Consider the following 14,661-nt stretch of genomic DNA (forward strand, 5'->3'; position numbering starts at 1 on the left):
ATATATATATATAGTAACTTTAAATAAGTTGTCTTATCGATAGAATGAATGATATAAATAAGATATAAGTTACTTATATAAGGCGATTATCCTTACTTTCCTAGCAATATTCTCAATGATATTAAGTACAACGTACTTTCTTTATAATATCACGTACACGTGCACTACCCCGACAAATTGAGTGATAATAGGATGATTGTAGTACAATGGGATCAACTTGGTCTAGAGACCCGTGTCTTCAGTGCCGTACCTTTTAAAGGGCACAGCGTGTCAAAGCACATATTGTGCTTTAATATCTGTAATATTGTCGCATGTGTACGCGTTATAAAAGCGAAGAGAAAAAAAGAATGTCGCTTCAAAATATATATATAAATATTTGATACGCATAATTTCTTTTTTACGCCTATTTAATTTCAAATCGTGCAATAATTACTTCCCTCGTTTCATGAATTGTAATATCAATTTGTAAAATTAATATTATATTTCCTAAAACGTATCTGCCTTCTTTCATTATTTAAAAAAAGTTGAATGAGAGTTGGGGCTCGCGTAGCTTCTCCGGAAACGTTACTTTCGAAGAGAGTAAAGACACGCAGAATTATGAATGGGACCGTAACACCGTCAAGAAAAGCGTTGCACGCATACTTTTTACGAAAGATTGTGCGTAATATCCCAAATTTATCGTGCTCGAACGGACTGCTTTTCAGACGCATTGCCGGTTCGACGCGAGAGTCAATTCCGTCTAAGAGTTGCCAAGCGTATCTCCGCTTCCTCGCTCAAAGCAACGGAGACTCCAGGCCTCCTTGCCGACCATTGTGTCTCATTATTTGACACTACGCTCACACCAAGCCAGTTGAAAGAGATTGCGAGTCTCAGAATCTTGTTACGTCGAATTCATCCGTATATTTTATTTTTTTATTTTATCCCCCCGTGTAATATTCGATGGTTCCCATAATTCGCGTGCCATCTTTTCATTACGTGTGTCAGTGTCGAAACAAATTCAAATAATAATTATACAACGATGACGAATTCACCGCAACATTCGACGAAGTAGAGGGAGATCGCGACAGATATATTTGCGTTGGAAATGCGAGATTGGTCGATCGAAATATTGCGGTCGCGGGATCAGCTGCGAGTCGGGAGAAAATCGAGAGCCACGGGGGAGGTTAGCAACCGTTGGAGGATCCGTCCCTTCTCCTTCGGGGATGCCGTATATAATATATATATATGTATATAGTAATCCGAGCCGACAATACACTTCTGAAATCTCCCTCCTCCCTCCTGGCCTCTCCCCCCGTCTTCTATATTTTCACGAGGGCGAGGGAGAGCGACGCGGCGCACGCGCCAGTCTCTCCGACTTCCTGCCATCCGCCTTGCGCTTCCGCTATTTTACATTATGTTATATACATACGGGTCGTCGTGCCCGCTGACATCCTCGCCGCTGGGAATCCCTATAAGGAAACGCATCTGCGCCGCGATCCGAGCGATTTCGCCGCCGCGTTGCTTGCGAGGGGCACGTCGCGCGAATGTCGAGACGACGTGGCAGACAGATGCCGGACCGAGCAACCCCTTACTCTGCGGAAAGAAACGAATGTGGAAAGGCACTCGGCCCCCTTGCAGCGAGTTCGCTATCATTTCGATTGTTTACTAAAAATGGAAGATCGGAAAATTAAGGATGTTTTGGCTGTAATAGTAGTAAAAAACTATCAAAATTGAAAAAAAACAAACATTTCTTATCTATTTTATTTATATTGTTTGGAAAATCAAATAAATAGATTTGGATTTAAAAAAGAATTAAAGTATCAGAAACTAATATGATTTTTATAAAGGAAAATAGTAGTAATTAATATTTTCCCAATTTATGACAAAAATTTTTTTTTTGTTTATGAATATCTTTTGAAATTAATTGCAAGAAACAAAAAAAAAACAATTATTTTACAGGAAGATTTTGAGTTACTATAAATATTTTGCTACAATTTTTAGTAAATAATTTTTAAACGAGTAAGTGGATTTAAATCAAGTTTTGTACCAATGTTTATTAGAGTTCTATTAATACACGTGAAAATTTTTATTTCGCTGGCAATATATTTTTTCCTTGTCAAATTTGTCAGTAAGTACAATACACGATTTTAAGAATCAATACAAACACTTTAAACTTAAATAATTTGAAATAAAAATATGAATAATCTCAAATAAAAATTTTGCTCAGATTTTGCACAGATACTCAAAAGAAATAGTAGAAGAATCTATGAAATTTTCATGCTTTTATCAATGTTTTGACATATGATATATACATCCTTAAATACGATCGCGAGAAGAGACGCACAAAACCAATCTTTTTCTTTTATAAGAAGAATTTTTTTATATCGTATAAAACGAGAGAACAAATTTCGCAGATATTATGAATCAAACTTTTATACTAAATTCAAGCACTTTTGCGGGAACGTCGAGTAAATTATATGTTACGTATTTCTTCGAGCGTTCTCCAAAACGTATCGCCGGTCGGATTTTAAGTTCCGTGAACGTGGCGAGTGAGCTACCGAGGCGTGTCTCCGTTTCCTCGAGACTGCGGCCGGATTTGTGAGGTTTTACATGTACCCCCGCGAAATCGTAGAGGGTAAACGAGAGTTACATCAACGTTCAATTGTTTGCGTCGAAAAATTCTTAACGCAAAAGATATAATTAAGATAAAGATTATAACTTCATTATATTTCATTTTATAAGAAACATTAAATCAAATATACAAAAATGCAAAAAATTGTGCTTGTCCCATCATTTAATTTTGTAATCGCTTGTGCGTATATATATATCACAAAATTTAAATTTATCTACATATTAAGTACACGATATATTGACGATATATTTATATATATACAGGGTGTTCCTGTAAAAGTTATAGCTAATAAATTTCGAAAAATCATGTTTTTTTGATGATTTTTAAAAATAACTTCAAAATCCTTCATTCATTTGAAAAAAAATAACGAAATAAATCTGATAGGTAATTAAATAACAAATTAAATTACATCAATTTCATTTATAATAATTCTGATAAGGCGTTCAAAAGAAAATAAGCTTAAAATAACGAAAATAGCAGAAATTTGAAAAAATCACTTTTCGATGGCCTTTATGTAAACATTACGTTAGTGCAAACATTGCAAATGCAAACATAAAAATATTCTTATTAAATTTTGATTATAATTAATTACTTACAGAGAGTTTATTAGCTATAACTTTTTAACGAAACATTTCCGGACCTATATTTATAGGAATCTTTTTGTTCCAAATTTAATTTCCTATAAGATCCTGAAATCTCATTGACCTGATCTGGAACACTCTGTATATTTATTTTTTGTGCGAATGACGGAAGATATACTTTAAACTATTTTTCTTTCTTAATGTTGCTCTCAGCAAATCTCCTTTTCACGTCCTGAAATTCACGCGTCTATGCGTGCGCGGTCAACGAGGTGCATTATCATCATCGTACAGCGACGTGCAAAGAAACGCGTGCGCGCACGCGTGCATATAAATAACCGCATACGGGCCGAGTGCGTGTGCGTGTACGTTCACGTGCAGAGAACAATATCCGCGGTTTTCGTATGTGCGTGCCCACGTATAGCGGGGATATAATGAGATACGAGCGGGGAATTAATTGAAGGAGCGTCGTAAAAAGTTCTTTCGGGCGTCTCATAATTATTTTCTCCTGCGTCGTAATTAGATGGTTAAATCGTTCGTCCCTCAGATGAATAAAAGATTTCGTATAAATATCAAGCATTCTGTATCTATCGAAACGGGTCATCGCAGGTGCTAATGAAATTCCGATATATATATTATTTTATTTTTATTATATTTAATTAAAATATATGCAATATATTTTATACATTATCTTATTTTTATTACATTTAAGTAAAATTGTTTCCATACGTTTTTAACAAAGTTTTCGAAACTTAAGACGCTCTATGCTCTCGGCTTTAAGGATGTATGTGTCATATGTCAAAACATTGACAAAAGCATGAAAATTTCGTAGACTGTTCTACTCTGAGCACAGTTTACTTAACGGTTTGCAAATTATTTAAGTTTCAAGTTAGTATTGATTCTTATGGAAAATCGCGTATTGTAGCTTATTGACAAATTTGACAAGGAAAAAACATTGCCAACGAAATAAAAATTGTCACATATATTAAGAAAACTCTAATAAATATTTGTGCAAAACTTGATTTAATTCCACTTACTTTAAAAGTTATTTACTAAAAATTGTAAAAAGATGTTATCTGTCTTGCTCTCTCTTTCTGCAAATTACTCGTTTTTTTTTTGTTCTTGCAGTTGATTTCAGGGAGATCAAAAGTTTTTAAATAGGAAATAAATTAGGAAAAATATTAATTACAACTATTTTTTTTTAAAGAAAACATTAAAAACCATATTATTTTGTGTTACTTTAATTCTTTTTATAATCCGAATTTATTTATTCGATTTTTCAAACAGTATAAACATAAGAAATATGTTTTTTAATTTCGACATTTTTTGCTACTATTGTACAGCTAAAACATCTTAAGTCTTTTATCGATCGTTCGTTTGATGAATGAATCCGAGGCGAACAAAAAGCGTCCGTTACTACGCGTGTAATCGCAATAGGTAGGCCGGTGTCGACGAAAAGGATGTGCGAAAGGAAGCCGCAGCCACGGTGCCGTGGGCATATTTCCCATCTTACGAAAGAGAAAGAGAGAGAATGCGTGTGTTTTTCTCTCTCCTCTTTTCCTACTGCCGCACGAATATAATACCATACGGATGCACGAGTGAATAAAATGTCCGCATGACACGCGCACGCGCGGCGAAGGAACGGTGCGTGGAAACCGCGCGGCGTGACAAGCCTCTTTTCGTCGAGGTAATCGTACTCGCGTAGGTGCCGTAGGTCTGTTTGATCTGACTCTTGCGTGCCCGCCTATTTACTCTTGACGCTAGATACGCGCCGAGCACGTATCTTTCACGTCCCGCGCAAAAGTATAAAGAAGAGAATCCCATTGATTTACACTTTACATCCCGTCGCGTTTGACGTTTCTTCTCGTTATCCGCTAGAACAATGAATGATGTTGATAAAGAGCCATTATTGTGTTACTGTTCGGACTATTGTCTTATTCTATGCAGGTAGGGTTGCCATACATCCTCTTTTCCCCGGACACCGTCCTCTCTTTTAGGGCATCCGGGGACGTCCGGGGGGATTTTTCGAATGTGTCCGGGGTAATTATGAATGTCTGGGGTTTAAGAATATTCATAAATATTCTGCTTTTTAGATTTAATTAACCACATCATATTCAATCACTTCAATACAATTGAAGTTATCAACCATTTGTTTTTTTATTTTTATGCGTGAATCTAATAATAAAACTTCTTTTAAATTAAAAACATGTTAAATTTATTCCTTTTACTCTAAGTACTAATGAAAATGAGATCTAAAATAATTATTAATTTTTTTCTGTAAGTAATGACGAAGAAAAAGAAAAAGTGGCAGTAATTCTTATCCGATCTTTTATAACGGCCACTGCGCTCGTACTTGGCAAGGGTGCATAATATATCGAGCGCACCTTGCGCTGATACCGCAACCTGTTGGTTCGACGCGAAATTCGAGTTACCGATGATGGGGTCGCACAAGTCATTTAACGGCACAAAGCGAAATAGGGCGAGAAATATGAACGAGGTCATCGATATGAAGGGGAACCCTTCATATACCTATATTTAGCAGCGTCATAATTATTATTTTCCCAGCTCTTTCTTCTCGTATCAGAATCAATAATTTAACTCAATTTTACGTTAAGCCATTAATGTTTTTATCGCTCGCGCTTATCAGGGGTACAGGAAATAAAAACTATCGAGATTCTGGCGAGTATCCATTCTTCTATCGATCGTCGAGACTTCGATTTCACCTCGTCAACTCGATACAGATCCAATTCCCTCTGGCCATAACGACGTTTCTTTTCGCGCGTAAGTCGATTCGGTGTCTCCTTCGCGCGAATTGAATCTCGTCCTATAGGAGAAAATACTAGCAGTGATGCATCTCTCTAAGGACCTTCCGTACAGTCTCTCCTGTAACGTCGTTAACTTGGTCGCTGTTAAAAAAACACTAAAAAAAAATTTTAAAAATATTTTTTTCGATGTTGTACTAATATAAATCATTTCTATAGCATCCCTGAAAGAGCCCGTATGGAAATTAAATGAAACGTCAGACACACAATTTTGAACGAGTTTAAAGTACAGCGGATTGAAGGGATATATGGGTACCTGTATAAAATTCTTTCGCCACGAATATCATTTTGCCCTTTTTTTCTATTATATAATTTGTAGCTCGCGAAGATCTCGGTTTGTACCGTCATGGGATAAGAGATGCATCTCGAGTCTCATGGAAATACGATCTTTCTCTGGATATGCTCCGAGTCGCGAGTCGCAGACCAAAAGACAACCGTGATTATTGCAGCGATCTCTCTTTCATTGACTTGCTACTATTATTTATTTTTATAAATAACTATACAAATAATTTTAAAAAATATTTAATAATATTCTTAAGAATCTAACAAGGAACCTTCGGCAACGCGAAAATTCAAAAAATCTGAAACTTTGCATAATTATAGTTTCCGCAACATAACTTTGTCATACATGGTTGAATTTGGCATAACATAAGCTTTAATATAATTTGAAAATTTTTTCAAAATATCAAAGAAAAATATTTAGTGGTGGGGGTATCTCGAAAAATTTACCATTTTTTAAAAATCCAGATACGCCATTGTAAAGTACATTTGAAACCATAAAACTTTTGTTTAAACAATTTTTTCATATTTCTTTTTGTTTCAATAATATTTGCTTTGGAATGTAAAAACCGATTTTTTCTAAGGGGTTGTTTTCACCCCTGAAACCGATTTTTAGCACCAACAAAAAATCGTTTCGTTTTTTGAATTTTCGCGTTGCCGAAGGTTCCTTGTAAGTCATCAAATCATTAGGCAATGAAAAATCATTAGTAGAGTTAAAATACGACAATACAGCTTCAATATTTCAAGTTTCTGATTAGACGACACGCTCTTAAAATGCATTTTTAATTATCATATAATTGGATTCTTTTGCTCATTAACTTCAAGCGATGGGATAGAATTGGGTAAAATTATGAGGAGGAGACTCATGCGAACCGATCCTGAAGGTCGAGAGATTAACGGGGAGAAGAGTCGAAGTTTCTCTCGTCCAATCGACGATAACTTTGTATATATCTAACCCCAGGCGGCGATGTATCCCGTGTGCTGGTCGTCTCGCGCGTCGGGGTGGCCGGGTGCGTCGCGGCCAGGTAAGGGGCAGCTGTCCACCAGGTGCCAGTCACCCCTCCATGTGTTTCCACCACCTTGAAACCGGTGGGGATCGGCGCGGTATCATTGGACGCCGGCTCGCGCGCGTTGCGGCAATACTATCGCGCTCCGCGACAGAAAACAGTCAGTCGTCCCAGGGCGCTCGACGGGAGACGTAGGCGATTCGCGATTCATTCGCCACTCGTCGCCGTGACACGCGGTCCTCTACGACAGTCTCTCCTCTCCCCTGTCGGATTTAAGGTTTAATATTATAGTGATCCGGACAAACCGTCAGACGTTATCAAGTCACGTTTAATTTCTGGCGCGCCTCATTTCTTCATCGGGGAATCTCTTCGCGCTCTGAAACCTCACGTAGCTTTTCACGATTGATAGTCGAGCACAGTGGTGTGAAGGAAACGGAAGGAATAATTTCGTCCTCACGATCAGTGTCCGAAAGTGCGATCGTCAGTGAGTCACGTCCGTCGTACTTTAACTCCATCGTCCTCCTGTTTCTCTCTCTCTGTCTCTCTTTCTGTCTCTCTATCCCTTCATCTCTATCTCGCCGCGGGTTTTCGCGACTGACTCTCTCGGGGGAGCAGCACGACCACATTTATGGGGGTGTCCGGAGAGTGCGTGGTCAAGGGCAGCAAAAGCAGCCACCCCTGTCACTGCTGCAGCCACGTCGGCAGCTCCGGCGCGAGCGTGCAACAGCAGCAGCAAACCAACGGCGAGCCGTACCATCAACATCATCATCAGCACCACCATCATCACCATCATCATCACCATCACGGCAAGCACGCACCAGGGAGCGCGTCGCCGCAGCACAACAACAGCGGCGACAACAACATCCTGGCACCTTTGCGCAGCAAGATGAAAGTGCTCAAGAAGCTCAAGCGCAAGATGGGTCTAGGTGAGCCACACCTCCATCTCTTCCTCATTGTCTTTGACGTTTTCCGGTCATCGCACGGCTGATCATGCGATCACCGATCCATCGATCCATCGATCACAGCCGATGTTACGCGGGTCTCATCCCATTTTATCGGTCAATGACATTTGGGAAGATCTCCTTTGACATTGATAGAACAGGAAATATATTGTGCCGGTTGTACATAGATATTAATTTTGATTTTTGTATTTCGCATATCTTTTGCCCATTGACAAACTTTAATTTTGAGAATTTAATTGAGAAAATATTGACTTTCCCAAGTCCATCGAACGTGGAATATTAATATACTAGTATAATAGATCACACCCTGTATATCGCGCAAACTCTCGCCAAAGTGATCTATATTCAAATCGATGGTTGTAAAATTGAATTTATCGATCGCTCCGATGAATATTGCGGATAGCATGGAGCGACGAACTCTCATCATCGAGAAACGAATCTCTAAACTCTAGAACGAGCGAGAAACAATTTTGGCTTTTATTTCCTGCGGTCCATCAGTGGTTTATCGCACCGCAAGTCCAATAATTGTTGACGACGCATCTACTACCTTTAACTTTTCGAGAAAAAGTCAGACTATCAGTTTTCTAGCGGTATTTAAAAATATACTCGTAGAGCGAGTTGCTTTTAGTAGAATTTTTTTCGTCGCTTTTTCTCGATACCCGTCGAATTAAATTAAATTTGTATATAAAAATTTTACAATTTTTATAAAAAAAATATTTATATGTCTCATATTATATGCGATAAGAAACTGTTTACCTTGATAAAAGAACGAAATATTTTCTATGAAAGAGTAAACTTCTCCAATATTAATAATAATAATTATTATAATAATAATAAAAATAATAAATATATACATTATATAAAAATAATGACATTTGAAAAATAATAAAATTTATATAAATATCACTAACTTCCCGGGATAATGATAAATCCATAATCCGCGATCGATACAAAAAAAAAAAAATTAAGCGAAACGATACGTTTAATTATAATGATACGCATAATTATATACAGTCTAATATTAATATATGATAACATAATATGTATAATATTAATATAGATGATAATTTTGGAGAAGCACGCGTGATATTTTTCTACGCAATATGATTCTACGAAAAGGTTTTCGTTTAAATTTATGTTCTCATTGATCTACATTCCACTTTAATCCGATGACCGAGTTCCTTAAGGGCTATTTCCCAATGATCGTATAAACGAGAAGATTTGTAGCATTCAGTTCTTTACTAGAAGACAAAGCGTAGGTTGTTACCGATTGAAATCGGGGTTAAAGGCCGCGAGTAAGCTTTTCCTTGCGCGATGGATTTTACGCGTTAATGATTTTTCTCCACCAGGAGGTTTCAAGAGACCAACGCAATGCGAACCCTTTGTGGGAGGGCTTTGAACCGTTAAAGATTTGTGAAAGGATACGTGCTAAGATATTTTATGTTAGAGACTATAAAGCGAAATAAATTCTATATCAATATTAAAACTTTACTTTACAAAAAAAAAAAAACTAATTAATTAGATTCTATTTTATAAAACTGTTTTTGTGTATCTTTAATAATTAATTAAAAAGATGAGTTTGCAAGAGAATTGTTACAATTCCAAATATATATTATAGTTTCACGTTTTATTAAGTAATAATTAAATAAATAAATTATATAAAACTATATAAATTAATTAAATAAACAATTTAATTTTATGATATTCTGTAGCCACATTTGAACTCAAGAAAATATCTTTTACTTCTCTTCCTTTCTCTTTTTTTTCGGTCGCAGCGAATTGGAGCGAACAGCTAACGCTGCCGTCTTTTGGAATTATTTCGTTTCCTGTCTCGCGTGCAAAACTCCGGTTCAGCTGATAGGAATATTTAAAAGTACACCAAGTATTTTATTTTTTATGTATCACGGAATACGAGACTTTGATGCATCGAAAGGAAAAGAAAAAGAGGAATATTCCCAATACAAGGTTGAGGTACTTTGTATGATTCTTGCCGCGATTAGCGCCGTGGAATAAGCGAAACGAAGAAAGTAACTTGTCGTGATGCTTCTGGGATACCATTCTTCGCTCCTCTTCCTCTGCTTCTCCTCTTTTTTTCCATCTTTTTGCGGCTTGGTGAATCATTCGCTCCTCGGTTGCAGAGATTCTCAGCCTCTTTACTTTCTTATCCTCATCGTGCGACTCTTTTTTTTCTCTCTTAACGGCCGCAGCTGAAATATTGCACTTCTTCCTCTTTCCGCATCGTTTGTAATCAGTTTTTTTTTATCTTCGTATTTTTCTATTTTGCCCGTAATCGGGATATATTGACCGTCGATAAAATACGAGGAAAAACTTCCAAAAATTATGTCCGAGAACAATTTTGGAAAGTAGCAGATGTCATGACTGGGCCAAAATTGATTTACTCGTTTGAGGAAAGGTCTCTTTCCTCCTCTCGTGATCTGAGTCATTGAAAGAGATCGATGACGCATTAACCTACTGGCCGTGACGAAATGTTATTGCAATGTAAATTGCATAATGCTGTGCTCGATTAATACAAACAATGCGCTATCTGTGTCAATTGTGATTCAACGTTTAAGTCTTGCATTTCACTTTATCGCTCTCTTATTGAACTTGCGAATTTAATTATTAATATATTTTTTAATCTATAAATAAATTTAAAAAAATTAATTCTCGTTGATTTATTGAAAGCTTAATAAGAGAATATTGGTCGAAACATCATTTTATTTATATTTGATATCGCTTTCAAAATGCAATAATCAAATTCTTTTTAATTAAATTATTTACGAACAACATAATTCTCTCGTCGTATATAAATAATTTAGCAATCAAGAATTATATCTAAATTTGTAGAAAGCTGATGGAATTTTATTAAAGCGTTGATTTATTTAAAGCTTAATAAGAGAATATTTGTCGAAACATCATTTTATTTATATTTTATATCGCTTTCAAAATGCAATAATCAAATCCTTTTTAATTAAATTATTTACGAACAACATAATTCTCTCGTCGTATATAAATAATTTAGCAATCAAGAATTATATCTAAATTTGTAGAAAGCTGATGGAATTTTATTAAAGCGTTGATTTATTTAAAGCTTAATAAGAGAATATTTGTCGAAACATCATTTTATTTATATTTTATATCGCTTTTAAAATGCAACAATCAAATTCTTTTTAATTAAATTATTTACGAACAACATAATTCTCTCGTCGTATATAAATAATTTAGCAATCAAGAATTATATCTAAATTTGTAGAAAGCTGATGGAATTTTATTAAAGCGTTGATTTATTTAAAGCTTAATAAGAGAATATTTGTCGAAACATCATTTTATTTATATTTTATATCGCTTTTAAAATGCAACAATCAAATTCTTTTTAATTAAATTATTTACGAACAACATAATTCTCTCGTCGTATATAAATAATTTAGCAATCAAGAATTATATCTAAATTTGTAGAAAGCTGATGGAATTTTATTAAAGCGTTGATTTATTTAAAGCTTAATAAGAGAATATTTGTCGAAACATCATTTTATTTATATTTTATATCGCTTTTAAAATGCAACAATCAAATTCTTTTTAATTAAATTATTTACGAACAACATAATTCTCTCGTCGTATATAAATAATTTAGCAATCAAGAATTATATCTAAATTTGTAGAAAGCTGATGGAATTTTATTAAAGCGTTGATTTATTTAAAGCTTAATAAGAGAATATTTGTCGAAACATCATTTTATTTATATTTTATATCGCTTTTAAAATGCAACAATCAAATTCTTTTTAATTAAATTATTTACGAACAACATAATTCTCTCGTCGTATATAAATAATTTAGCAATCAAGAATTATATCTAAATTTGTAGAAAGCTGATGGAATTTTATTAAAGCGTTGATTTATTTAAAGCTTAATAAGAGAATATTTGTCGAAACATCATTTTATTTATATTTTATATCGCTTTTAAAATGCAACAATCAAATTCTTTTTAATTAAATTATTTACGAACAACATAATTCTCTCGTCGTATATAAATAATTTAGCAATCAAGAATTATATCTAAATTTGTAGAAAGCTGATGGAATTTTATTAAAGCGTTGATTTATTTAAAGCTTAATAAGAGAATATTTGTCGAAACATCATTTTATTTATATTTTATATCGCTTTTAAAATGCAACAATCAAATTCTTTTTAATTAAATTATTTACGAACAACATAATTCTCTCGTCGTATATAAATAATTTAGCAATCAAGAATTATATCTAAATTTGTAGAAAGCTGATGGAATTTTATTAAAGCGTTGATTTATTTAAAGCTTAATAAGAGAATATTTGTCGAAACATCATTTTATTTATATTTTATATCGCTTTTAAAATGCAACAATCAAATTCTTTTTAATTAAATTATTTACGAACAACATAATTCTCTCGTCGTATATAAATAATTTAGCAATCAAGAATTATATCTAAATTTGTAGAAAGCTGATGGAATTTTATTAAAGCAATTACTCTGAATCTCGCGTATCTCCTCTGGGATTTCGCTAATCATGTGCTTGGAAATGAAATTTCTTGCGGTCTTCGCATGTCTCCCGCGAGTCGTTCACGTCTTGTAGAAGAAGATTTAAACTACCGAGGGGCGATCACTGACCGTCCTCACTGACTCGGCAATCTCACACACCCATCCACCCACTTTCCGCTTCGCGTGTGACGTCAGAGAGAGCCGCGGACGAAACCCGTCTTTGTTCCCACAAGCGTTTCGCGAACCGGTTTGCGGTTCCGCGTAGTATTCCCGGTCAGCTGGTCGGACCGTTTAATCGAGAAATTCTCAGTCTATTTTAAGGATTCGGCGATCATCCTCAGGACAGTGCCTCCAAATAGAAGCGTTCACACATATGAATTCCCCGGAGAATAACGTTCGTAAATTATAACAATTTATCGCCGGCGTGTGTGTTAAAGCGCGTCAAAATCTGTCTTTACATTGGTAAGGTTATCGCGCCTTATCTCGACAGGATTTCCGCGTAAATAGATATAAATACCGCGCAGGACGAGCTGAGGTTTCAAACTCGAGTCGATCGAGAACGAAGTTGATTTTCTGAATGTCCCTCATTTGCGTATGCCAGGCGAGAATCTCTCGACAGATAAAATGCTGCTTGTTTATTTAGGTTCTGACGATATAGATGTATCGTCGTCCTACTATTATCTTCGATGACTTTTTTCCCGTGCAATCATGTTTGTTCTGTTCTCGCTGACCGGTTCGTGATATTCTCCGGAAAGATAATTTCGCCCGTAACTTCCGCCTTGGCGGAAGCCGTGAAACGGAAGCGTGCGGATTCGGGAACGGAAGTCTTCGTCGACGACACAATACTCGAGAGTCTTGCTTTCCTGGATCGAGTTTTCATTCGACATAAAAATGTCCACAACAATGGCATCGTATAACGGTGGATATCGCGTATTCTGTATCAACTGAATATTCTACGCTTTACGTCGTATATATTTGTGTATTCTGTGTCTGCCGTCCTTGTCTTCGACAACAATCGCGTACGTTAAGCCGAACGAGATCCGCTATTTTCCTCGAGCGTCGCTTCGCGGAGGGATCGTATCTCGCGATACGAAAGTGGAACTTCACGGAAGCAAGGTGCGTGAGCACCCCGTTCGCAGCGACCGGAAGTAGCTACCGTGGTCTTAATGGCACGGCCTCGTAAGCAAACTCGCGCGCCTATCGCCACGTGCTCGGTTGCGTGAAGGATTCGTAAAGCTAGCCTGCCGTGACGCGGCTTCGACTTGGTATGTAAACGTGACGCGATTGAAAAAAAAAAAAATTTTCTAAACTTCTTCAATTTCACGAACGAAATTTCACGAAACAAATTTAGCGCCGTGTCATCAAGCTCGTCTCTCTCTACATGCGAATTAATCACGATGAGGATTTAGGCACGTATTATTTTTACTTGTTTAGGCTAGCGCTCGAGCAGAATGATCTTCTTTGATCCGCGTTGGTATTCGTGGTTATGAATAGACATTCTCCGTTGCAAGTTAGTTCTATACTCGATTTATTTCCACAGTCGAGTCGAGAAAAAAAAAGCGGAGTAACTGCCGAACATCTGTCGTCAAGTCAAGTGCTTCCAGAAGATGCGACCCAGGATACGAGTGAGGAGAGCTTTCGAGAAGCTCATTTGCTAGCCTCCGCCATTGCTTCAACGTAATGGATATCCGAGTGAGAGATCGGTCTTTTTTAAACTTCCATCGATTAGAAAATATCTCGAGCTTTTTGAGAAGCGGACACAAAAACGCCGATTTGAATTACAAGTTAAACGCATAATTCCGTTCAATCTTCTTTTTCCAAGAACGATATTTTTTTTTATTAATAAATTCGTGAAATAAATCGCGAATATTTCCTTGTGTAAAACTGTAA

General features: G+C 36.0%; 1 protein-coding gene across 3 annotated transcripts in view; it reads left to right on the top strand.

Annotated features, from left to right (window-relative positions):
- Positions 1-14,661, top strand: part of LOC115234144 (protein neuralized) — a 65,414-nt gene that overhangs the window by 29,629 nt on the left and 21,124 nt on the right. Inside the window, exon 1 of one of the 3 annotated variants that reach the window (XM_029804924.1) lies at positions 7,227-8,223. The exons of the other annotated variants lie outside the window; for them this stretch is intronic. Coding sequence (XP_029660784.1) covers positions 7,926-8,223 — 298 coding nt within the window. The 5' untranslated portion in view covers positions 7,227-7,925. Of the gene's footprint in view, positions 1-7,226; positions 8,224-14,661 lie in introns of those variants that run through there. 3 annotated transcript variants of the gene reach the window in all.

Source organism: Formica exsecta, unplaced genomic scaffold, assembly GCF_003651465.1.
Source record: "Formica exsecta isolate Colony F162 unplaced genomic scaffold, ASM365146v1 scaffold196, whole genome shotgun sequence".
Lineage (NCBI taxonomy): Eukaryota > Metazoa > Arthropoda > Insecta > Hymenoptera > Formicidae > Formica > Formica exsecta.